Below are 25,199 nucleotides of genomic sequence, written 5' to 3'. Positions count from 1 at the left end.
AGAGACTCTATGTTGCCATTAATTGATTTCTCCATTCTAGCCATTGTCTTCACAATTGCTAGCCTGAAATCCATCTCCGACATCTTGGTTATATCTGCACCCATTTGTAAATCTGCAGCATAAGTCATAATCTCTGAGTCTTTTCTATTTTGGGGGTTCCTCCTCCTAGTCATTCTGTTGATGGGTGGTTGAAGGAATGTATAGAGTCCAAATTATTGACCAGAAACCAAGCAAGATGCACCTGTTTTCTTGGGACCTTAGGGTTGCTGGCCTCTTGTTTTCCCAGCCTGTCTTCGGCAGGAGGGGCCTGTCGTGTTGTTACTCAGGCAACCCTGTTTGGGCGGAATTGCCCTGCCCCACTGTGGCAGGGGATGGGCTCAGCAGGAATCAGTTTTTGGGGCTTTTGTTCTCTGGCGGCTTTCCCTGGCGGCTTTCTGCATCTCTTCCGCAAGTCAGAGCAGAAGAGACCATTTCCAACCCTCTGCCTCAAAGCAGAGAGACCACAGTCTGTTCTTCAGTGAGCTCTCCAGGCCACACCGTCTCCGTTTCTGTCCGTGCTGCTATAAACTGCAGCATCCTGGGTTGTGCGCCCCTCCGCAGCGCCCCCAGTCCTGCCTCCAGGTCGGAGCATGTCTCTGCCCTTTGTGCTTCTAAAACCACCAGCCGCTCCCAGTTCACATGCGCGACCCCGCCGCTCCGGGTTTCTGCCCTGGGGGCTGCCCTAGAGTCCTTTCCCTGCCGCTACCAGTCTGCAAGTCTGTGCCCCGTCCACAGCATACAAGGCTGTCACTCACCGGCGTTGTAGGATCCCCACATCCAGGCACCCTCCCGCTGCCATTTATCCTCCGATATCTGCCCACAGAATCACGGCTCTCCGCTTCGTACCTCAAAACCAACTGCCTACGATATTCTGTTTGTAGAGATCCAGATCTTCTTACATCTCAGGCTGGTTTTGTGGGTGCTCAGAGTGGTCTGGTAAATATCCAGCTCAATTCCGGGGACCAGTTGAAATAGGGTCCCCTACTCCTCCGCCATCTTTCCTTCCCCCTCCATTTCTAGGTTTTCTATTCTGTTCCATTGATCTGTGTGTCTATTTTTGTGCCCATACCATACTGTTTTGATTACAACAGCTTTGTAATATAACATAAAGGCCAGAATTGTGATGCCTCCAGCTTTGCTTTTCTTTTTCAATGTTGCTTTGGCTGTTCAGGGTCTTTTGTGGTTCCATACAAATTTTAGGATTGTTTGTTCTAGTTCTGTGAAAAGTGCTATTGGTAATTTGATAGGGATTGCATTAAACATATAGATTGCTTTGGGTAGTATAGACATTTTAACAGTATTTGTTCTTCCATCCGTGAGTCATCTGTGTCTTTCCATTTCTTTGTGCCATCTTCGATTTCTTTCATCAGTGTTTCATAATTTCCGGAGTACAAGTCTTTTACCTCTTTGGTTAGGTTTATTCTTAGGTATCTTATTGTTTTTGGTGCAGGTGTACATGGGATTGATACCTATTAATTTCTCTTTCTGCTGCTTCATTATTGGTGTATAGATTTCTGTACATTAATTTTGTATCCTGTGACTTTACTGAATTCATTTTTCAGTTCTAGTTTTTGGTGGAGTCTTTCAGGTTTTCTATATAGAGTATCATGTCACCTGCAAGTAATGAAGGTTTTACTTCTTCCTTGCCAATTTGGATGCCTTCTATTTCTTTTTGTTGTCTGATTGCTGAGGCTAGGACTTCCAGTGCTATGCTGAGTAAGAGTGGTGACAGTGGACATCCCTCTCTTGTTCCTGACCTTAGGGGAAAAGCTCTCAGTTTTTCCCCCATTGAGGATGATGTTAGCTGTGGGTTTTTCATAAATGGCCTTTATTATGTTGAGGTATGTCCCTCTAAACCTACTTTGTTGAGGGTTTTTATCATGAATACATGTTATACTTTGTCAAATGTTCTTTCTGTATCTATTGAAATGATCATATGGCTCTTATCCTTTCTTTTATTAATGTGATGTATCTTGTTGATTGATTTGTGAATATTGAACCACCTTTGCAACCCAGGAATAAATACTTGGGTTGATCTTGGTGAATGATTTTTTAAATGTATTGTTGGATTCTGTTTGCTAGTATTTTGTTGAGTATTTTTGCGTCTATGTTCATCAGAGATACTGGCCTGTAGTTCTTTTTACTTGTGATGTCTTTATCTGGTTTTGCTATCAGGGTAATGCTGGCCTCATAGAATGAATGTGGAAGTTTTCCTTCCTTTTCTATGTTTTGGAATAGTTTGAGAAGAATAGATATTAACTCTTCTTTAAATGTTTGGCATAATACCCCTTTTTAAGGATTTTCTGGTAGCTTTGACTCCTCTCCCCATCATCCTCTGAACTTCTGTATGCTATTCCACATTACCAAACTATGCATTTCTTTTCTTGCCCTGCTTTTCTTTCCCTTAGCTCTCAAAGCCCCAGACCACCAAACAATCAGAAGGAACGTGTGATGAGGAATATGATAAGGGCTGGTTGGGGGGCCAAAGGTCTTTCCTCTTTCTCCCATCTTGAACCCCTGCTGTATGTATATAATTTCTTATTTACCCCCAAAAGGAAGACCTTGCTTGATAGTAGTCTTTGTAATTGAATACTTGTTTATGATCACCTTTCTTGTAGGTATCTCTAAAGAAGAAGAACCAAAAATATTGAGACCCCCAAGACGGCCCCGGAAACCCAAAACATTAAATAACCCTGAGGACTCCACATACTATTATCTGCTACATGTAAGTGGCTCACTCTTACTATCAGATGGGAGCCATAGCATCCACTAACACCCCTCTTCCTCCTGGTCCAAGCCTCCCCCACAGTCCTGTAAACCCCCTGTCCTCCAGCAGTCTTCTCTGCTGGTGCATTAATAGAGCTAAGATGCAAATACCAACCCAGAAAGAGAAATACATCATAACAGGGGAGGGACTCGGGTCAAAGGGCGAGTTTAAGGAAAAGAAGGAAGGGAAAGATGAAGAAGGAGACATTTACTTGAGCACCTTTTAAATTCCAGGCCTAGAGGGAGGGGTGTTCATGCACACTATGACATCTAATCCTATGAATAGCCCTTAAGGTGGTGTCCTCTCACTAGTCAGGACTCAGACCCAATAAGCACTCCAGAGCTGCCAGGCTTATTAGCTACACTCAGGTCTTCTGACTGTGCAGCTTACTCCCTGTGTGCAAGCCTGCCCTTCCTCTCCATGAATGCCACCGTCATCCACTGGTGGGACCCAGACCAAGAACCTGGGAGTCATCCTGGACCTTGCCCTCTCTCTCATTCCTGACATCCAATCTGTCCCCTAAAGCATGGCTTCTCCTGGCCAAGGCTCACTCCTATTCATGCCCTGCCTCTGACCCACGGGCAGCACTCTACTTCAGACCATCATCATTCCTCACCTAGGATATTCCAAGCTTCCTATCATGGCGTCTCCAGCCCCTACCAGAGTGTTTCTCTAGACCATCTTGTGAGTGGGTTCCTCCCTTGATGATTCCTCTGAGAGCTCAGCAGTTCCTTCAGCAGGAAGTCCAGACACTGCAGAGGCCCTCCCCATTGGCCCTGGGACTGCTCTTCGGCCCCCTCTCCAGCCCCCATATCCACGACCCACCACTAACTGCCTGAAACCCTGCCAGACAGGGCCTTTCTCTCACGTTCCTTAGTCCTTTGCACCTGCTGGTCCTTCCCTCTATAATGCTTATTCCCTCTTCCACTCCCACTGCCAAAGGGAGAGAGCAAGGATTCTCTGCCCCCAGAGAGTGCTTCCCATCTGTTGGAATTTTCCCCCACTTCTTGGCAGAAAATGGAGCTCCCGCTTGACTTCCAAGTCAAACAGCCTCTTAGTCCTCCCCTCTCTCTGGGGGTTTCTCTCCAGTATCTTTGGAAGGCTCCTCTTCACCTTGGTGTTGCCTCATGTTCAATCTTGGACTCTCTTCTCCTCTCATTTCTTCAGTTACTACTGATTCCCAAATCTTTACCTCTGGCTAGATCTCTCTCCACATTCAGATCCCAAACTGGCTAGTGTTTGTTTCACATACTGCACATGGATGTGCACAGACATCCATCCACACACACTCACACACACACACAGCTTTGTTGAGATATGTCACATACCATACAATTCACACACCCAAAATATACAATTAAATGGTTTTCATTATATTCAGAGTTGTGCAACCATCACCATAATCAATTTTAGAACATTTCCATCACCCCAAAAAGAAACTCCAGACCCATTAGCAGTCATCCCCCATCCCCTCCCTCCAGCCCCAGGCAACCACTCATCTATTTTCTATTTGCCTGTTCTGAACATTTCATATAAATAGAAATGCGTGACATGCAGGCCTTGTGAATGAATGACTGGCTCTTTTCACAACCAGTAATCAGAATATTATCCTGACTTCTCCCCCTTTCTTATCTTCCATATCCAAAAACCTACCTCTTAAATATCTCCTGAATTTCTGTTTCTCTCCACACCATATGCTCACAGCTTCCTCCAGGCCAGCATTCCCAGTTGATATTTCTGCATCTATCCCCCCTCTTACTGTTCTCTTGTTTTGCTCCCCTTCTTGTTAATACGTCTTTCACACTATAGTTGGAGTTGTGTTTCTAAAATTAACATCTGGTCGCTCTACCCCTCTGATGGAAAACCTTGTAATGACTTCCTAGTGTCCTATGATAGAAGGGCTGGTTAACATGAGGGCCTTGCTTACCTTTCCAACCTCAGCTCCTGACATTCATTCACCCCTTTTTCTCTCCTCTCCAGCCATTTCCTCTCATTAGGCTATACCTGGTCTTCACATTGTCCATAGGCATTTGTCCCTATATGCTCTGTCCTCCGCCTAGAAACCACTTCCTTTTTCTATTCTCACCTTGTGGGGACAAAATACCCCCATCCTCGATGTCTTTTTCTTCAGGAAGACTTCCTGATACTCCCAAATCCTGAAGGAGCTCTTCCTGTGTCCTCCCTAAGTGGTCCATGCTTCCATGTCACCACGCTGTGTCCCGCCAAAAAGTGACCAACGTGGTTTTCACGAGGTCAAGGAGTTTGCCTGTTGCATTTAGCTTGACACATAGTCGGCGTGCAATAAATATTTGTGGTACAAACGAGCACAGTGCAATGTGAGCGAAATACAATTAGAAGTAAATCAAGGAAGCGAAAAGTCCAGATAGCTCCATTTGACTATTACTTTAAAAAATCTTGATAACAGACTTTTTTCTGCCCACCCCAAAAGGAAGCACATAAGCCTGACATTTTTTTATGTGGTTAAATAGAAAGAAGAGCAGAGAACAAGATTAGAAATTACCAGACATTCCCTCTTAACTCTGAATATAAGTGGTAAAGGATGCTCAGTGACCTTTATTAACTGCAGCCGAATGACCATTGACCATGAGGGCTTCAACGACAGATGCCACTCTTGATATGAGAATTTATAAGAGCTTGAAATAAGGTGCGTGTCTGTTACTGACCACCACCCGCTCAGCAGGAATCGTGCAGCAGATCCTGAGCCTCACAAATGAGTCCCTGCCCTCAAGAAGTTGACTTTGCCGTTGTATTATTCTTTTTTAAATGAACATAAAGGGTTTAATACCTCTTAAACTATCAGCGACTGGAATCCTTTTTATAACCCTAAGTCTTGAAATCTGTGGCTTCTGTGAAAAATAAAGCACAGAAACCCAAGATATCAGTATAAGCGACAACATCCCATGTGTTCATATTTATCTGGCCCTTACCCAAATTTGGGGCATGACGCATAGTGGAATCTATAGCTCTGAGGGGACCCACGTCCTTTAACCAGGAAAACACTTTCTGGAATTTCGGCTCGGCTGTAGTAGCTTGGAAGTGGGCACCAGTGGGTGGGGCGGGCTACGGCTGGCCGAGCGGGACACGGAGGGGGTGGTAGCTACTCCCACGACTGCCTTGGCTGCCTGCCAGGACAGGTGCATCTGATGTGACCAGGGGGCCGAGGAATTGTATGGAGCCCATAACCTTGGAGTGCTGGAGATAACCATCTGCAAATCCTGCCTTAAAGCCTGTAGACAGACATATCAGGTATGATCCTGTTATCATCTTGATTAATGCGATTTTATGCAAAGCCAAGGCCTTACAGGCATCTTCTTTTCAGTACTAAAATAAACATTCAGGGACAACTCTGCACATTTTGTTTGCTTTGTGTAGCATTCCTGAGGTGGTGGCGGCTTCAAGGTTCAAACCGGAACACTGACCCTGATGACTTAATCAGATATACCAAGGAGTGGGATGTCTCCAGCATGTTTGTAATTGCTTCTCTAGAACAAACTGCGCTTTTTTATTGGCATTTTTTACTTTCCTGTGAGTAGAATGACCGATGACAGCAGGAAAACAAAGAAACTCAACTTCCTGTTGAAAACATTATTATGATCTAGCTATGGAAAACTCTTGCTGCTTCCAGCTGTCATTTGGGAACATGATGACACACTCCTCTGCCTCAGACTCATTACAGTATTTGTCCTTACATCAAATGTTCAGGCAATTAGAGTGACCCTGAAGATCAACAGAAAGCTCTCCTTTTGGCCATCTTGAGTGGCTTACTGATAGAGAGCACCATGGTCTACTTCTTCCAGAGGATGGAATGGGATATAGGAAGTGTTGTGCATCTATAAATCTCAAGACTTTTGAAGAGTTGTATTCTTTATTATCTGTGGCATGACCAGCGGCATCCAAAAAAGAGAAGACTAAAACACAAACCAAGCACCTCACTTCTGTTCAGCAAAGTGAAGCAAGGATTTGGATACAGTTCCTGAAAAAAGAAAGCAATGGTTATGTTATTAGAAACCCCCCAAAACTGCTACGTCTCACCCCCCTCCTCATTAAGAAACAACCAGACCACATAGCGATACCCACAGACACAGGGAATGTTGCTATAGGGAATGAGGTATGAAACAAGTGAAGATTTTTATGCATTATAGGCAACTTCCGCTAAAGCATTTGAGTTGAAAGAGGAACATGAACTCATGATTCATACATAATAAAAGATCTGTGTATCAAAAAAAAAACCACTTTCTGTAATTTTAAATGGTTTTCATGAAACTCTTTCTAAAATATACTACACACTGTAAACCTTTTCTTGATGACCCAAGGCCACTGAGGAAAAATGGTTGTATTTATTTAGATTTACGAGGTAGTGCCCCATCTCTCTGTATTCGCCTGGCCCTGCTTCATTTTCTTCAGAGATGAGGAAATGTATGTGTTCTCTCCTCCTGCCTGACTCTTCCCTCCAGACTAGAGCTGAGCGAAGGCAGGGACTCGCTAGCTGTTACAGCCCCTCTGTTGCGGTGCAGTACCCCCCCACCCCACCCCGCCGGCGGGGCTGCTGAGCTGGGGTGGGGACGCGGTGGGGGGGGGTGAGGCCCCTGCCCCTCCCCACACAAACAGCTCTGCGCCCAGGTGCTTCCCCTGTTCCTGTAGTTCTTGTTTCTGCTTGGATGTCCCTTCTTTCCATGGTCATTCTGAGCACCTGAAACCAATACCAGCTGTCTTCTATGATGTGATGCTCTTAATCTCTTACATCTAGGAAACGTTGCTATTTTGTTAAAGATTTATTTATTTTAGAGAGAGAGAGGGAGTGAGGGTGAGCAGGGGGAGGGGCAGAGGGAGGGAGAGAGAGAGAGGGAAGCATACTCCCCACGAGCGAGGAGCCCCACACGGGGCTCGCTCTCTGGACCCTGAGATCATGACCTGAGCCGAAATCAAGAGTCGATGCTTAACCAAATGAGCCACCCAGGTGCTCCTGAAACGTTGCTATTTTTGTGTCCAAAATCAGAGCGAGCTGAGCCTAAGAAGCGTGCCTCAGGAGCCTAAGGAGGACCTGAGCTGAGCACACACAGCCCATTGCTTCGGTGTGGGATGCCCACTCTGGTACTCAGCTGTGCAGTCCACAGTTTCCTCCAAAACTGACTAACTAAACACAATCACTTCAAAGGACCTTCCAGTTTTATTATTTTCTCCAGTACCTTCCCTAAACTGGTAGGTAAGTAAGAGGAGTAGGTAGTTTGGCCACTTGTGATGTGGTTTTTTTTCTTCTTCTATGTTTTGGCTCCTCCTTCATCCTTGTGAAGCCGTCTAAGCAAATAAAGTGTTCATGCATTTCCATAGGAATGTAAGATTGTGTCCACCATAATGTAACAGATATGAATTTTAAAGTTCTGGGGACAGGTTGTAGTGTAGCTGACTGAGGAAGAGATTCTTCAGAGTTCTCTGAGCAAAGGCCTCCCTCTTCCAAAGACCTCCTCAAGAAATACCCGCCCCAGAACATCTCCTCCTTATACCATCTTTATCTCCTTCTTGCTCTCTCTTCTTTAATTCTACAAGAAACTGCCACTAGACATTTGCTTCTTTCTTTTCATTTCAAATTTCAAGTTAGTGATTTGTCATTTCAGAACTATCGCTGAAAACATTGTTTATTTTAAATAAATGTCACTAATATTAAGTCCCAGGTGATAAGATTAGTATTGTATTAAATCCTCTCCCTTGAGGGACAATATGCTTCCGTCTTCATGATGAAGAATGCAGTTTCGTGCATCCCTTTTGGCCCCAGCTGCCAGGACACTGAGGGACAGACATAAGGCTCCATCCTACACTTTTGCCCTCTTTGTTCCTTATTTACAACTTCCACTTTATTACTTTGCTTGTGTAATTGCTTCCATGATAAACCCCCTTAAATAATTTTTGGAAAGATATATTATCGAGTGATAGTTCACTAGAATATTCTGGCACAGGCAAGAGTGAAATAAGCATAAGCCTGGACAGTATTCACTCTTCTAAGAATTCCTGTAACTGAGAACCAAATTATATACACCGCCTCCCAGAGGGAAATGTTGATCCCGAAGAAAAGGCAGAAGGTTATTTGATTCGTGGTGCCAGAATTTAAGGGCAGAAGGTTATTTGATTCATGGTGGTGTAAAGGGGATCTCCGTCACTCAACAGAACGCCATCATTTAAACATAACTTTGGATTATAGAAAATGGTTACCAAGAACAAGAGACATTTTTTTCAGATAATGGATCAAGGAGGCAGGACCTCTGTCATATTAAAACAACAACCACAACAAACACCACCTGGGGTGCAGGGATCATTCACTAGGCTGTTAGGGGCCTTTGTACCTATGGCGGCAACATGATTATTTGTGAGCACCTCCTGGCCCAGGGCATTGGATCAAGAATGTAATAGGAAATAGGAAGGAGGACAGGAATGTATTTGGTGTCCTGCCCCTTACCTGGTTACTTTTTGAATGATCCACTCCCAGACTTGATACCTTTAACATTCCCTTCTCCCTCCTCTACCCACTAAAATACCAACCAAGAAGAGATGAAACTATGAACCATTTGACTCATCTGACATTTTAGTGTATTACAAATGATAAATCATGAGAAAAGATGATTTAGCATGCCTAAAAATACTGGGGGCAACCTTCAATATTTACAAACCATTGTTAGTTGCCATTTTTATTGTCTTGCATTTTTATGGAGCAGCTTGATATCTGCATTAGAGTTCCCATGATTACAGTATCCTTAGCTTGTTCAAGGTGAGTGTGCAATTTGTTCTCTCAGCCTAAAAGACAGACAGGCTCTTGCAGCATGTAAATAGGGGAGTCCAAATACCTTGCACCAGCACACATAGTGAAACACATTACTAGTGTTACAATACAAAAGGTGATACTGCTTTGTATGTAAGGTAAAATGAAGTACCATTTCCTTAGTGTTCAGATTGAAGCATTGATTAAAAAGTATCTAATTAAATCCAGACTCACGTATTCTGATTTGTGCCTTGATACATCAAGTTCTCAACTGGAGGAAGAATTTGCAAATGAACACATATATCATCTATGCTGTTACTTTTATGCCATAAATGGGCTCCTATAGGTTAATGAAGTCACACTTCTATTCTTTTGTGGACTGTTGCACCTGCCTTCGCTGTCCACCCATCTGCTTTGCCAGCAGACAATGATGACATATAAGCGAGACATCAAAGCAGCCTAATCAACCTGCCTAACTCACAGCTGCATGTGTGATAGAGAGACAGGTTTTCCAGGAATTCTGACATATGTTTTCCCATTTGTAGGTAGATCTTGTGTATACTGCTCACTATGTGGTTAACTCTTTTTTTTTTTGGCATGGAATGCAAAGATTAATTATAGTCCAGGCCTGGTAAAAAAATAATCACAAATTCATGATTAGCAAATTTTGAGTGAATTATATTTCATTAGATTTTTAAAACATTCTATCCGCTTGCTTATTTCTAAGTTAGCTTTATAGGAACAAATGTATTTATATATTAAGATTATAGTAAATATATCAATTATTTTCTATTAATCAATTACATTATTTTAATCATAATATTATATTGATTTTTAAATTTTTTCTGTTCCCTTTAGAAGTCAATCCAAGAAGAAAAACGAAGACCAAGGAAAGATAGGTAAATTATTATTTCTAGATTTCAGTGTCATCTGAATATAATTATATAAATAATAATTATATAAATATATATATTTATATAAATAAATATATATAAATAAATTATATAAATATGATTCCAAATGTTCAAATTATGATTGAAAATCACCTTTTTAAAAAAATCATCTATTTTATGTGGATAGATTTGGAAAGTAGCATCCTCCCAATACATTTATTTATGTTATAAATATATGCTTTATATGTAATTTAGAAGATCATCTTACCTATTAGAAATATATTGAGCTAGGGGCGCCTGGGTGGCTCAGTTGGTTAAGCGACTGCCTTCGGCTCAGGTCATGATCCTGGAGTCCCTGGATCGAGTCCCGCATCGGGCTCCCTACTCGGCGAGGAGCCTGCTTCTCCCTCTAACCCTCCCCGCTCTCATGTACTCTCTCTCTCTCTCTCATTCTCGGTCTCTCAAATAAATAAATCTTTAAAAAAAAAAAAGAAATATATTGAGCTAGCATAGTATGAAGCATACATTAAGAACTCAAATAGTTTATGAATGAATTGTATTGTCCCAGTACAGAATTTGCTTTTCTTTGTCCATTGATATGCTTTTGGTCAGACAATTTGAACACACTTGTGTCCATGAACTTTCTTTCCCCAAACTCCTTTGTTTTTTGTTCTTCAACACGTGCTAAATCTCACTCCTTACAATGTTTATGGGTTTGTCAGGAAATAAGGTTTGTGTAGCCTGTAGGTGTGGCAACTTAGGCTCACACTATTCCCCTTTTCCTGGAACATTTCAGCCCACCAATACTTGCCTATTTTAACGTTATACCACTATTGCAATTAACTGACTTCCAGAGAGTGCTAATAACAATCAAGGGTTCTTCTGTTAAGCACCAGTCTCACTGAGCTCTTGACTTACGTATCAGTGGCATTCTGAAAGTTCATTTGTAAATTGGTATCTGTAACTCAAAAAGCACTTTTCCCCAGAAACACTGTAACACTTGGTCGTCTTCCAGACCTCTGTTTACCTCATATGAAGTCCCATCACAGTACAGGTACTGAGCACCGCAGGAACCAGAACGAGTGTGAGTAAGTCCAAGAATTAAGATGGTCACAGACACACCCCTGTGTGTATATCATGTGCAGGAATTAAGTTGTTTTTTTTTTTAAGATTTTATTTATTTATTTGACAGAGAGAGACACAGCGAGAGAGGGAACACAAGCAGGGGGAGTGGGAGAGGGAGAAGCAGACTTCCCGCGGAGCAGGGAGCCCGATGTAGGGCTCGATCCCAGGACCCTGGGATCATGACCTGAGCCGAAGGCAGACGCTTAACGACTGAGCCACCCAGGCGCCCCGCAGGAATTAAGTTTTAACTTAGCACAGAAATTAGCCCACTAAAGGCCAACCGTAAGGAGACAACAGAAGGTAACCTATGAAGGAAGTAAGGTAAGATCATGAAACATTGTGTGCAGCAGTGTACTTAACGGATGGCTGAGAAAATCGGAAAATGCTAGGTGTTGGCACATAAAGTTTTTCTCATATGGCCCAAGCGTCAGTGTAAACCCTGTCCTAGACCGGCCAGACGGGAACTTTGTAATCACCAGCTCTACTAGTTTTGTGCCTCGGTGTATGAGATGAAGTCAGGAAAAACTGCTCCAGCAGCTAATGTTCTCATAAAGGTGAGAGATGAGGGTTTTGTTTTTCTTTTTAACTTACGGTGTATACTGTTTTATGCATTCCAAGACTCCTCTTGTTTCTATTGACATGTAGGTATTACTTTTAAATTATACAAGGTAAAGGAAGAAAGCCAGTATCCTATAAGTTTGAGTAAAGTAGATTGAAACTATGATGTGTTTATGTGTTTATTTACAGTCGGGGAAAATTATTAGACCTGGAAGATTTCTATTATAAGGAATTTTTGCCCAGTCTTTCTGGACCAAAGGAACATAACTCTAGCTTGAGAGAAGGAAGACAACAGGGAGAACACCAGCATCAATGTTTTAATGCTAACGAAAGGTAATAAGCTCCCTCCTAAACAACAGCATTTTCCACATTTTACTCCCAGTTCCATTTCTAAAGCACTGTCACTGTGTTTGGACTATAACAAAATATTCTCACCGACTAATGCCTCTTAAGATGATGTGTTGTTTAAAAGTAAACTCAGGGATTATGGTAGGGTATTCAGACAACCCAGTTTCATACCTGTTTTCATGGTGTCCTTGTTAATAGCACCCTCTTTTAAAAGTAACTCACTTTGGGGGCACCTGGGTGGCTCTTGATTTCGGCTGAGGTCATGATCTCATGGGTTGTGATATCAAGCCCCTCCCCCATGCCCACCACCCCCTCCCCCATGGCGGGCTCGGGGCTCAGCTGGAAATCTGCTTCAAGATTCTCTCCCTCTGCCCCTCCCCTGACTTGCAGGCATGTGCGCACGTGCTCTCTCTCAAATAAATAAATCTTTAAAAAAAATTTTTTTTTAATTTAAGAAATACCTCACTTTGGATGATAAATTATATGGTCATACTGATTACAAGCAATAAACCGTATCCAAAATCTGTGTTTAAGTTCTAACCAATGTAATCTTAAACACTTACTGGCTTCTCAGTTATGCTGTGTGATTTCTCAGAATCCATGACATCAGACCAAAATAATATCTGGAAGAAAGATTCGTATGGAAATATGTGGGGTTTGGGGGAGATTTTTTAAAGATTTTATTTATTTATTTGAGAGAGAGAACAAGTGGTGGGGAGGAGCAGATGGAGAGAGAAAGAGCGAAGCAGACTCCTTGCTGAGCAGGAAGCCTGATGCGGGGCTCCATCTCAGGACCCCAGAGATCATGACCTGAGTTGAAGACGGACACTTAACTGACTGAGCCACCCAGGCATCCCAAAATACATGTTTTAGATTTGATTTCTCAGTTCTCCACTAACTTTGTTTGACACTAAGTATCTTAAACCATTTGTAACTTACTTACTACTTTGGGAATTTTTTCCCCAAAAAAAACTCTTTGTGAATTTGAGGGCAAATTCTTTGAATTTGAATTATTTGTTTGTTTTTTTTTTTAAAGATTTTATTTATTTATTTGAGAGAGAAAGAATGAGAGACAGAGAGCACGAGAGGGAAGAGGGCAGAGGGAGAAGCAGACCCTCTGCTGAGCAGGGAGCCCAATGTGGGACTCGATCCCGGGACTCCAGGATCATGACCTGAGCCGAAGGCAGTCGCTTAACCAACTGAGGCACCCAGGCACCCGAATTATTTGAAACTGAAGGCACAAAATAAAGTGGAAACCTGATATACAAGAAATGGGAGTAACGACAGGCAACAGAAAGCTATTCTTCCAAAATCCTAAGTGAACATCTGTCAGCCTCGGGCACTCACAGCCCTCACTGTCTCTTATACAGTATGACCTGGCAGTTAAGAGAAGAGGTTTTAGAGTCAGTCAGTCTTAGATTTGGATCCTGATTCTGCCACTTGGTAGTTGAGGGACCTTGCTCATGTTACCAGACCTCTCTGAGCCTGTTTCCACATCTGGAAAGGTTTCACTAATAACTACCTCACTACATTGTCAAAGAGATTAAGTGAAATGGTGTATGTGAAGCACTTAACAGCAGATGTGGCATAGGGGAGAGGTTCCAGAGATGGTGGCTCTTTTCATCTTTATTTGCTTTTATAGAATCTACTTGATTTCCACCCCTTGTCTCCAAAAGAAGATGTGTTTCTCCCATCTTGAGATCAAGAACTGTAACATATTGGTGGAGCTTAGATGTTCTAGTCTAGTCACAGGGTTCTACACAGGAAAATAGCAAGTGCCCAGAAAGATTAAGTGACTTGCCCCAAGTCACACACTGAGTTAGTGAACTAAAATCCAAGGTTTTTCACTTCCTGCTCAAATTGCTTTCCACTGACTTACCTGTTTCCCATTTTAACAACCCAATCTACATCCTCTCTAGTATATTCTTTCTCCCCTTCCCCCAAGCACAGACACACATCTGCTGTAAAAGCATTATATCCCTGAAATACTGCCTGGGGTTCCAGCGGTATCTGTGGACGAGTACTTAGTATTCACTAGAATGAGAATGCTAGAAGCTAGCATTGGCTGAGTGCTTCCTTTGGGTTGGACGCTATGCTGTTCACCCATTTAATCCTTATAGCAATTCCTCTTACTGCCCCATTTTATAGATGAGGAGGCTAAGTCAACAACGTTTAATAACTGCAAAGTCACCTAGATAAGAAGTGAGGGAGCCAGAATTCGAACACAGACCTTTTAGAGTTTAGAGTCAATGACATGGACCACTACTCTTTATTGCCTCCCCGTGCAAAGACCTGTGCTGGGTGCTTGAGGAAGGAGAGGACACAACGGTGCACACAGTGTCATCCTTATCGCCAAAGAGCTTGACTCTAGAGAGAAAGTAAACGATCAAACAAAGCTAAACAAGGTAACTCCAAGAGGGGATTTTTCTAAGCTAAGGAAGACTAAAGAGTCAAAACTACAAATGCCCTAAGTAAACCTTGATGGGACCCTGGATTTAAATAGAAAACAGGTGATGTAATGAGCACTGGGTGTTGTGTGCAACTGATGAATCACTGAATTCTACCTCTAAAATAAATAAATAAATAAATAAATAAATAAATAAATAAATAAAAAAAATAGAAAACAAAAGAAACAGAAAAACAGCTCTAAAAGACATTTGGGGACATTTAGAGAAACTTGGCATCAAACTGTATGTTGGAAGATATTATTGCAGAAAGAATATATATATAATTATTATATACATTAAATTATATGACAAATATATATCTTATTATATATAAGTATACTGTTTTATATATTTATAAGTAAACATATTATTCTGATAATATTTTACATATTATATATACACCCCTGTGTGTATATCATGTGCAGGAATTAAAACTTAGCACAGAAATTAGCACATACACACCAGTACTAATGTCACCCAGGAAGGTGTGAGTAGATCTGAGAATCAGGGACCACAGCAGTGATGAAGTTGAGTGTTTCATGGATTTTAAATGAGTAAAAGTAGTAGCAGGTAGTAATTAGAGAATGTCATTAGAAAATAACAGAACTGATGTCTCCCTCATCTCCTCCTAAGGTGAGTCTTAGTGGGCTCTCTGTTGAGCAATACTGAGAAAGGTGGGGTTTTTAAGGCATGGCCAGATTTTAATTATGACAAGGAGATATAGGGAGGATAGTAAGGAAAAAAAATAAAATGGAACAAGAGTGCCTTGGTTAGGGGATAGGTAAATCGTGAAGGAAGCATCAGCAGAAAAGAGACAAAGGGATACAATGGGGAAAGTATGAGATTTGAGTGATGTGGACATGGATTTGAATCCTCACTCCACTCCTCACTTGCTCTATCAAGTAGAACCAGTCTGTTTCCTCATCTGCAGATCGAGGCTAAGGAGAACCTCAGGTCTTGCCATGCTGTCCTTAGAATTAGAGATAATGTGTGGTGTAACTGGCAGAGGGTTGATACTCAGTATTCTCATAATAACAGAAATGAGCTGAATAGGTAATGAGAATTCAAGTCAGTTAATCAGAAGAGAATGATCACCAGCCCCATAGATGCCCATGATGATGCTACCCAAAGACCTTCCCTGTCAAGTATCCACTGAGCTCAAAATGCCCTAAAGACCTTCCCAATGGTGTCTTTTTTTTTTAATACCCTATTAAGAATGGACCAGAATAAGGGCGTATTCATCTGCAAGCAAAAGTCAAGCCCTCTCCTTTCATTATTATTTTCACTGCTTTGCGTATACCTTCAATGACCCTGCCCTTTTCTCCCTCAGTTATAATCAATTGGCAAACCCCAGTGCTGGGTAAACTCAACTTTCTACCCAATCCATTCCATAAACCCAAGTTTCTGCCCAATCCTCATACCTGCACCTACACAGCTGTACATGGCTATACAAAAACACAACCAAATCTTACTCAAGCTATATGAGCACAGACCTGAGCCCTTGGAGTTCTTTTGTCATACTTTATTTCCCTAAAATTCCACTGTCCCACTGTCCAAGTCCACTCTTTCAAGACCCCTTCCTCTCTCTCAAACCTTCAAAACCTCCTCGCTTTCACCTTCTTTCCTGTTTTAATGAGAAAATATAGAGAACAGACACATACTCCCACCGCCAAATCTACCACTTACCCATAGACTTCCCTCAGTTTACTACAGAGGACTGTCTGTCCTACCTGAGGCCAGACCTTCCTGTTGTGCACTGAATCCAGGTCCTTCCCTCTGCTCAAGAACATTGTCCTGCAGTTATCCCCTCACTTTTCTGCATCTTGAATGTTTGTCCTCTTTACTGCATCATTTCTGACAATCTGTGAACATGATGCAATTGGACCCATCATAAAAAACACCCTTGACTCAATCCCCCTTCCAAACCCCGTGTTCCTGCTCTTCATGATAGCAAGAGAGTTACACGAGAGTGATCCTTCCTTCTCAATGTTCTTGCTTCCCATTCTCTCATGGGCCACTGTACTTAGGATTCCGTCCCCACCACGCCACAGAAACTGCCCCTACCAAGGTCACAAATGACCTCAGTTCTGCCATATCCCATGATCTATTCTCAGTCCTTATCTTGTCCTATCATTTTCTTCATTGTCCTATCATTTTCTTCATTGGCCTCCAGGACAGTACTTCCCTTGATTTGCCTCCTACCTCGCTGGCTGCTCCTTCTCATTCTCCATTGCTGATACCTCCTCATTTCATGGACCTCTTAACATTGGAGTGTCCCAGTCCTTTGCTTTATCAACACATACTCTCTTGACCTTAAATATCATCTGTCTACTTAAAATTCCAAAACTGAAATCTCTAGCCTAGATTGGGATTTATACATCCAACTGCCTATTCATTATCTCCTCTTGACTATCTAATAAATATCTCAAACTTTACAAAACCAAAACCATAATATTTATCCCCCTATCCCCAAAAAATATACTCTTCCTATAATCTTCCCCATCTCGTTAAATGGCAACTTCACCCTTCCAGTTGTTTAAGCCAAAAACCTTGGAGACATTCTTGATTCCTTTCATTCACAACCCACACCCAATGTATCAGCAAACTCTTTCAGTTCTGCCTTCAAGTATGACCAAAACCTGATCAGTTCTTTCCTCTTCTACAAACCTCATCCAAGCCACTCAGTCTGGCTGGGACTATTGCAATATCTCATAACAGACCTCCTTACTTTACTTACTCAAGCAGCCAGATCCTTTTATGAACCATTCCTCCACTCATATCCCTCCACTGTCTGTCTAGGTCTAAGTAAAATTCAAATCCTTGCCATGGTCCCAAAGCACTCAATTTTCTGCCACATTATCCCTTCATTCCTCCTGCTCTCAATCCTTGCTATCCCCCCCACCACTTGCTTACTTCATTCAAGCCACGGTGGCCTCCTTGCTGTTCCTTGAACACAGTACACATACTGTAGTCTTGGGGCCTAAATGCTGGTTGACCCATCATCCTGGACTGACCTCTCTTCCCTAAGAGATCTGCCTGCTCTCCCCTCCTCATCCCTTCAGGTATCTTTTCAAATGTCACCTTATCAGAGAGGCCTTTCCTGGTCACCCTCAATGAAATTGCTTGTACAGGAAGACACACACACCCCCAACAGTCGTACCCATTAGCCCGCTTTACTTGTCTGCATAGCATCTCTCACCACCTGGCATATTAAGGTTGTCAGTGGTCCTCTCCCACACTAGATTAAACTCCATAGAGTAGGGACTTTTGTTCACCCTTAGCCTACACTGATGGCTAATACTTAGTAGGTACCACATAAGTAAATGAATGCTTCTATGTGGCTGCATAAGGGAGCATCTTTTTTCCCCAGTCAAGTTGCAGAATCTAAAGGTAAAGTTGGTAGACTTTCCCAGCGGTAGGTTCAGGAAAGGCGGCCCAACAGCCTCCTTGAAATAGCTGAAAGGGCCCAGAGCTAACAGTGGTTGATCAGATTTGGGAGGAGGGCTTCGGAGAAACATTTGAGCAGTTTTAAAATGCAAAACGAGGGTTGTCTATTTAGGCACTTTGAATTTTCCTGCTTGACCAAAATGTGTTAAAAAAAAAAAATTAAGGTGCTAAAACCTGCTGAGAAAATTATGCAGCTGCGTTTGTCCACTATCCTGATGTTTTGAATGTGTGGCTCTTAACTGCCTGCAGTTGGTTGGAGGTGGGAGGAGCAGAATCGCCTAACTGGGTGGGCGGGGCGGCGCGGGCGCCGCTCACTCTCGGGCCCTGGGTCTCGCTGCAGGTGCTGGGCGGGGGAGAACCAGGAGCAGGAGGAAAGCGACTCCGCAGCCAATCCCTACGACTACAGGAGGCTCCTGCGCAAAACCTCCCAGCGGCAGCGCCTCGTGCAGCAGGTGTAGCCCGGCTGTTCTGGGGGCCATCCCATGAGAATGTGCGCGAGACTGCGGGGCTTTGCAGGGGCCAAGCTGGAGACCCTCGGACGCTGGCACCACAGGAAGCTAAAGCCGCGGCCCTGACCTTGGCAGGGGCTGCCCGCTGCGCTCGCCCCTCGAGTGCCTGGGCCAGCCTCTCCGAAGGCGGAGAAGTGAGATCTTTTCGGACGCCGTGTCTCCGCGCTCCGGCACCCTCTACTCCCACCAGCCCGCCAGTCGGGGCATCCCTATCCCTGGCCCCCTGTGTATCTCTTTGTTCACTCATTCACAACTCCTGTGGACCTGACTGCGCCTGAGCTCTCGCCGATCCCTCCCCTCTCGTTTTGGATGACTTCAAAGATCTCTTTTTCCTTGGAAACGGCTCTCCCAGCCCCGCGGAACACTCGAGGGCCGAGCAAAACAAAGCTCGGGTGGGAGGAGAGGAGAGGGCGTGGGAAGCTTTGAAGATGAACTTCATCTCACACTCGCGCTTTCCCTTCCCGTGGTTATTGAGCTTATTAAATAAAGAAAGTGCCTTGGAAAATCCGTGGCTTTCGGGGCTGGTCCCCCGATATTCCCCTTTAGGGCTGGACTCCTCCCGTCCAGCTGTGCAGGTGCAGGTGCCCAGGCAGGGGGGCGACGGTGCCTGTTGTCTCCACCAGCGAACAGTCCCGGCCTCCAACCATCCCAAACATACCCAGGTCTTGCGACCCAATCATGGCCTCGGGACAAATTCCCAAATCCCCCCACCCCCGACCCTGCGCGCGCGCACAAACACCTCTAGCCCCGCCACTGAGCAAACTGTCAGGTTTTTTAGGTTCTCCTAGTCTGCAAATTTGAGGCAATCTCCTGGGCTCCGAATTTTGCCGTATTTAAGAGAGGGGAGGGCAATGGGTGGGCAGAGGTTTGCCTTCCTCAGTCGACTGTATCTTATTTTAAAACCTGGGTTGAGCTCTTCTGTGAAACTGACGCCGTCTGTGTCTACGCTGTCTGAAGAGCGTCAGGAAGGACGGCGAGGTGATTTCACGGACAACAGAATTGGGAGAAGGGTTTTGGGATGGGGCTTGTCCCTCCTGGTGGTGTACGTTGCACCTGCGGCCCGAAGCCAGGAGACTTCGGGGAGATTTTGGAGGATCGAGTGAGGGCGGGTGAATGTCTGTTGAGCCGCTCGCCCACCAGATGTAAGGTGCTCTCCAACCCAAAATGTTGACGCCGAAAGGTCCCCCAGAGATGCCTCGTACGTACAACCTCTTCATTTTACAAATGAGACCCGCTCGAGGGGGAACCTCCCGCTGTGGCAGGACCGAGCTCAGAGTTTAAGTGTGCGCTATAGGCGCTGCTCCTTCCCTGAGTTCTCGTTGCGGCCTCTGCTCGGGGTCACCTCTTGGGGACCGACAGCTCGGTTGTGACGGGCTGCAGGCTGGGCCTAGCACAGGCACCAGTGAAACCAGCGCTGCGGGCACGGTGCACTGTCAAGGAGGCGAGAGATTCTGGAACCCGAGTCCCCATGCCCCAAACCAAGCATCCACCCACCACCCGGAGGCCCCCTGGGGGGAAAAGCTGAGCTCCGCATTGCGGCCAGGCCTCTTCTTCAAGCTTCCGAAGTGGCTCCTGGCAACCCCGGGCCTTCCGTCGCTGGATTGGGAGGCAGTAGGTGCCCTCCCTAAACTCTCCACCCCTTTTTAAGTGGGACGGGAAAAGGAAATCACAAACGCTCGGTGAAAGGTTTCAGTGTTTTTATTTCCCTTTTTTCTTTTGTATTTCTTTGTTTTCTCTCCTTTTTCTTTCTCTCTTTCCATCTCCCTCTTTCTGTCCTTCGACATTTGAACACTGGGAAGACACAAGGGAAAACTCTTGGCAGACATTCTTTTTTGGGAGACCTGCAATGCGATCTCTGGATAATCCACAGACAAGAAATAGGTCAACCCAGGAAACCCGCCCAGGAGAGCAGCCACTGGAGCATGGGTCTCTCTCTCCCCCTATTGAGGAAGAGGCATCCAAAGCTTTTCCCCAGAGCACTGGCCCACCTCCCCTTCCCATTTGGTGGCTGCCTCCTTTGTGAACTAATGACTGTAATTATTACCGCCCTGAGCTCTTTTGTTATCTCCTACGCCAAGCCCAGGAGTGGGGGGGGAGTGGGCTCTTTTTCCAAATCAAAGTCTTTATAAAGCAAATTGCTGTCTAGGGAGGGACCACATTAAGGAAAGACAAATCAGATCCCTGAGTGCTGAGAAGTAGGGTGTGTTAAATAAAAAATGTAAATACCACCATTAGATTCAAAGTACTCCAGAGCTGCGGGGATTTAATCGAGTTTGAACAGTGGGATTTTAAGTCGCGTTTAAAAAAATTATTATGTTAAATCCAGGTGTGTGGTTTCTACCTTCCCTGTGTTTTAATCTGTTTCTTCCTTCGGGGAATTGTGAGTGTGTTTTAAACGCTCGTTTTAAAGAATTTTTATGTCTTCGACCACTTACTCATTGCAGAAAAGTTCTGCAACCCCATCCTGCTGGGTCGAAGCAAAACATTTAGCAGGATTTGAGGTGGATTTAAACAAAGAACTGATCTCTCTGACTCGGATCTGTACTGATGGAGCAAGAGCGGCGGAGCTGCCCTGCCCGCGAGCAGACGGCCCAACCACGAAATCTTCACACCCAGGCGTTGTAACCTGAAGCCAAGAGCGCCGGAGAAGGTGGCTACACTGAGGCCTGGGTCCGTGCCCACCAAGCGCCCGCAGCCCGATGCAGGCTTCTCGACGCAGCCGGCTTTGCGCCAAGTCTACGGCAGGACCTTGGCCAGCGCCCTTCCCCGACACGACTCCCAGCTCGGGCACGGAAGAAGACAAAGCTTCGTGGAGAGACTTTACCAGGCCCCCGCGTGTTTGGGAACATAGGAATTGGGCTTGATGCGGCCACCGAGGCCCCACGACGCCCTTCCTAAGCGAGGATCCACGGGCGGTGGCCAAGACTGAAGATCCGTGAGTCTCTGCTTTGACAGCAACTTTGGTGACTTGATTCAGGAGGGCAAAGAAATGAGGGCTTGTGAACAGAGTGGAAATGAAAAACGCTCGCTCGAGGGAATGCACGCGGCGGAAGCAGGACGCAGCCTTTCCCCACCAGGGTCTTTCTCAGCCTCTCTCTCTGAGAGCCCAGGAGCCGCAAGGTGTACGTGACGCTGATCTCCGCTACTAAGGGAAAGCAACGCGAACTCAACGGAGCCCGAAAATCTCAGGGCGTGTTCCCTTTGTTTAACAGCTTTTAACGTACAGGATATTGTAAGAGAGTAGAGATGCTGACTTTCTCAGAAAAGAAGAAACCCCTTCCCACCAGGCCTCAGAAATAGTGAATCTCGCCGGCCCCACCACCCTCCCCCCGCTATCGTGAAGATTCTCGGGGGTAGGGAGGGTCCGGGGGGGAGGAGACCATTGATTTGAGGCCTACTGACTCGAGGGGCCCAGCAGGCGATGCCTTCTTTCCGCCTTGAATTTGGAAAGCTCAGATTGCTTAGCTGGAAACTCTGTGCACGCCTCCCACGCACACATCGATTCAGGTCACACGAAAGCAGCAAACCCTTCCACGCCTCCGCGGGCCAAGGTCGCTGAATGACCCGATCCCATCCCCCATGAGCCATCAATCCTGCCTGCTGATTCTAGTTGCTCTCCCTCGCCCCCCTCCCCAAGAAGTTTCCATTCGTTTTATTTTTTTCCCCAGCCCGAGGTCCTCGGTGATAGGCTCCTGCGTGGATTTTAATTGCCTCTCAATCAGCAGTCTTTCTCCCAGCCGTCAGTCCCGTCAGTCAGATCCTGGACGGTGGGTTCAGCGACCGCGCTCTCCGAAGCACAGGAATGACGCGCTCCCGAGCACCGCGCGGCTCGGTAGGAAGGCGTCAGGCTCTACTAAGGAGCTGAAATGAGCCCTTAAGCGCGTAGGCGCCCTGCCCCCACCGTCCCCACCCCAAGCTCACGAACCGCTTGTGATTCCAGCCCAGCCGCCGGGGCTCTCGAGGTCACAGCGACCTCAGCACCGTCTTGGAGGAAGGCGGCGCGATTTCCGCGCCGCCTTCCCGGCAGCAGGAGCCAGACCTCAAACAATACGCCAATCGATGCCTGTATGAGACCCGTTCCGGCCACCCGCTCCGCCTCGCCAAGGTCTCTCCGGTCTACCCCTAGCTGAAGCCGGCGCGCAGTCAGCAGCGTTAGCCCTCGGGACAGCGCACCCGAGCCCGCCGGGGCTGTTTGCGGGCTAGCGGCTAGCGCTCCCCGGGGGCTCCCCTGCACGCCTCCCACCCACACGCTCTGACTCCAGCTCGTGAGCGCTGTCTGCCTCGCATCCTCCCTCTCCCATTTTTTCTCTCCGCCGCCCCCTCATCCATCCGGATTGGACTCCTTCTCCTTCAAAAGCAGTTCGGGTGCTCGGCGCTTTCCCATACCCCTGCTCCGCGGACCCTTCGGTCTCCTTCCCTATTTAACCTCAGCCTTCCGAGAGAGTTGCCACGTCTCTAAGCCCTAACCCCAACACACACACGCATTCACACGCAGACACGCACGTTTCCTGTCGCTGTGTGACACCCACCCTCTGCCGCACGGCCGCGCGGTCCCCGCGCCGTGCCCTCCTCCCGCCACACTCACACACGCACGCAGGCGCGCGCAGAGCCGAGCAGAGGGCAGCTCGCCGACAGTTCGCACTTGGAGGCGACCCGCTCCAGTCTCGCAGCGCTGATGGCATCTCCAGGCTCCGGCTTTTGGTCCTTCGGGTCTGAAGATGGCTCCGGGGATCCCGAGAACCCCGGCACAGGTAGGGGAACAGGGGCCTGCAGCAGGCGAGCTTTGCGGGTGGAATGGGGTTTGCAGTGCTAAGGAAGACGAAGGAGGTTTTTCCACCTGCAACAGGAAACTTCGGACACTTCGCCCTGCTCTCGCTGTAGGTCCCTGATGGCCCAAGAGACCAAAACCTCACAGGCCCTTATCCCTTGGAAAGACACCCAAAGAATCTCAGACCCTTTTCAATGAAGTCTGGGAGAGCCCCCAAACGCAGAGGCGTCTCCTCGACACCGAATTCCGTGGGCCTGGAGCACTGCCACCATCTTGGTGTCTGGACCCTGTAGAGGGATAGAGTGGCTGTGGGGAAAGGGAAAAAATGGAAGAGATAGAATTCTTGGTCTGGAAGGAGAGGCTGCGAGGAAAATGGACAGCTTCGGTATCTAGGAAAACTCGCTGGAGCAAGGCAGGAAGGGGAGTTTGCCTGAACCTACTGGCACCTGGAAGGCAAGTGGAGAGGGCTGGAGTCTCTGAGCTCTTGGAAAGAAATCAGGGAACGTAAGGTCGGGCTGGGCTGGGCCGGGCCGCCTGGCTCCCGTGACCCTCCTGCACCTGTCCTTTGTGCGGAGCCCAGGACGGCCTCTTTCTGAACCTCGGGTTTAGTGCGTTTGTTCCCGTAGAACGAAACTTCACACGTCGTCTGCTTTCTCTTTCTGCCTCGCTGTACGCCTACCTGTCTTTTCTTGCAGCGAGAGCCTGGTGTCAGGTGGCCCAGAAGTTCACGGGAGGCATCGGAAACAAGCTGTGCGGTGAGTGCCCAGCCCGTGCCGGGGGAGGGAGTCGAAAACGGCCAGTCAGTCGCCTCTGTGTCCCGCGGGGGCAGTGTGGCCTTCTCACCTCCTCATCCCCAACAGCGGAGTTGAGGTTGCTTGGCCGGGGATGGGCAGGCGCGAGGGAGCTGGGACCGGCGGGCGGCTGACCAGCGCTCTCGATGTGCTTGCCTAGCCCTGCTCTACGGAGACGCCGAGAAGCCGGCGGAGAGTGGCGAGAGCGAGCCCCCGCGGGCCACCTCCCGGAAGGCTGCCTGCGCTTGTAATCAGAAGCCTTGCAGCTGCCCCAAAGCGGATGTCAACTATGCGTTTCTACATGCAACAGGTAAAGGCGCCCCGTGGGGTCCCCGGGAGCCACTGTCCCTCGCACTGTCCCACCCACCGCAACCAGAAGGGACTCGATGACAGGGGCCTGACCCGAGTCGTGGAGAAGCAGGGCGGAGGCGGACCTTACGTGAATCTTCAGCTGAAAGCGAGAAACACTGGGCCTGTCCCTTCCGTCTGAGCCCCAACCCGGCCTCTGCGCAGCGCTGGGCGCGGGCGTTCCAAGGGAACTCTCCGGCCGCGGCTCTCTTGCCCCAGTGCCGCCCGCGGGTCTGCGGTTGGCGGAGGTCCCCGCGCGCGCTGGACCTCGAGGTCGGCTTCTTGGTGGCCGCTGAAACGGGTGGGACTTGGTTGATGAGACTTTCTAGGTCTTTAGATCGCAAGAGTAATTCATAGCTGCAGTTTCACAGGGGAACTATTCTATTCACG

At 46.5% G+C, this 25,199-nt stretch overlaps 2 protein-coding genes and 1 pseudogene across 3 annotated transcripts in view; all 3 read left to right on the top strand.

Moving 5' to 3' along the window:
- Nucleotides 1-2,591: 2,591 nt before the first annotated feature.
- LOC145721668 (myosin-IIIa-like) lies at nucleotides 2,592-19,603 on the top strand. Its single transcript, XM_081820770.1, has 4 exons — nucleotides 2,592-2,764; nucleotides 10,434-10,474; nucleotides 12,341-12,484; nucleotides 18,734-19,603. Exons 1-4 carry the CDS (start codon nucleotides 2,639-2,641, stop codon nucleotides 18,849-18,851), a joined length of 429 nt encoding a protein of 142 aa, XP_081676896.1. The 5' UTR covers nucleotides 2,592-2,638; the 3' UTR covers nucleotides 18,852-19,603.
- LOC115944758 (protein ARV1 pseudogene) lies at nucleotides 5,768-6,679 on the top strand (annotated as a pseudogene).
- A 2,985-nt stretch (nucleotides 19,604-22,588) lies between the features above and the next one.
- The window catches only part of GAD2 (glutamate decarboxylase 2), an 81,656-nt gene continuing 79,045 nt past the window's right edge, over nucleotides 22,589-25,199 (top strand). Inside the window, exons 1-3 of one of the 2 annotated variants that reach the window (XM_081820755.1) lie at nucleotides 22,589-23,653; nucleotides 24,366-24,425; nucleotides 24,622-24,771. In XM_081820755.1, the coding sequence (XP_081676881.1) occupies nucleotides 23,578-23,653; nucleotides 24,366-24,425; nucleotides 24,622-24,771 (286 nt within the window). In that variant the 5' untranslated portion in view covers nucleotides 22,589-23,577. The remainder of the gene's footprint in view (nucleotides 23,654-24,365; nucleotides 24,426-24,621; nucleotides 24,772-25,199) is intronic. The other variant, XM_081820756.1, reaches the window with a different exon arrangement.

This window comes from Leptonychotes weddellii, chromosome 5 (genome assembly GCF_054177405.1).
Source record: "Leptonychotes weddellii isolate Sample4059 chromosome 5, ASM5417740v2, whole genome shotgun sequence".
Taxonomy (NCBI): Eukaryota; Metazoa; Chordata; class Mammalia; order Carnivora; family Phocidae; genus Leptonychotes; species Leptonychotes weddellii.
The sequence above is the reverse complement of the archived record's forward strand: the minus strand, read 5'-3'. Positions and strand labels throughout refer to the sequence as shown.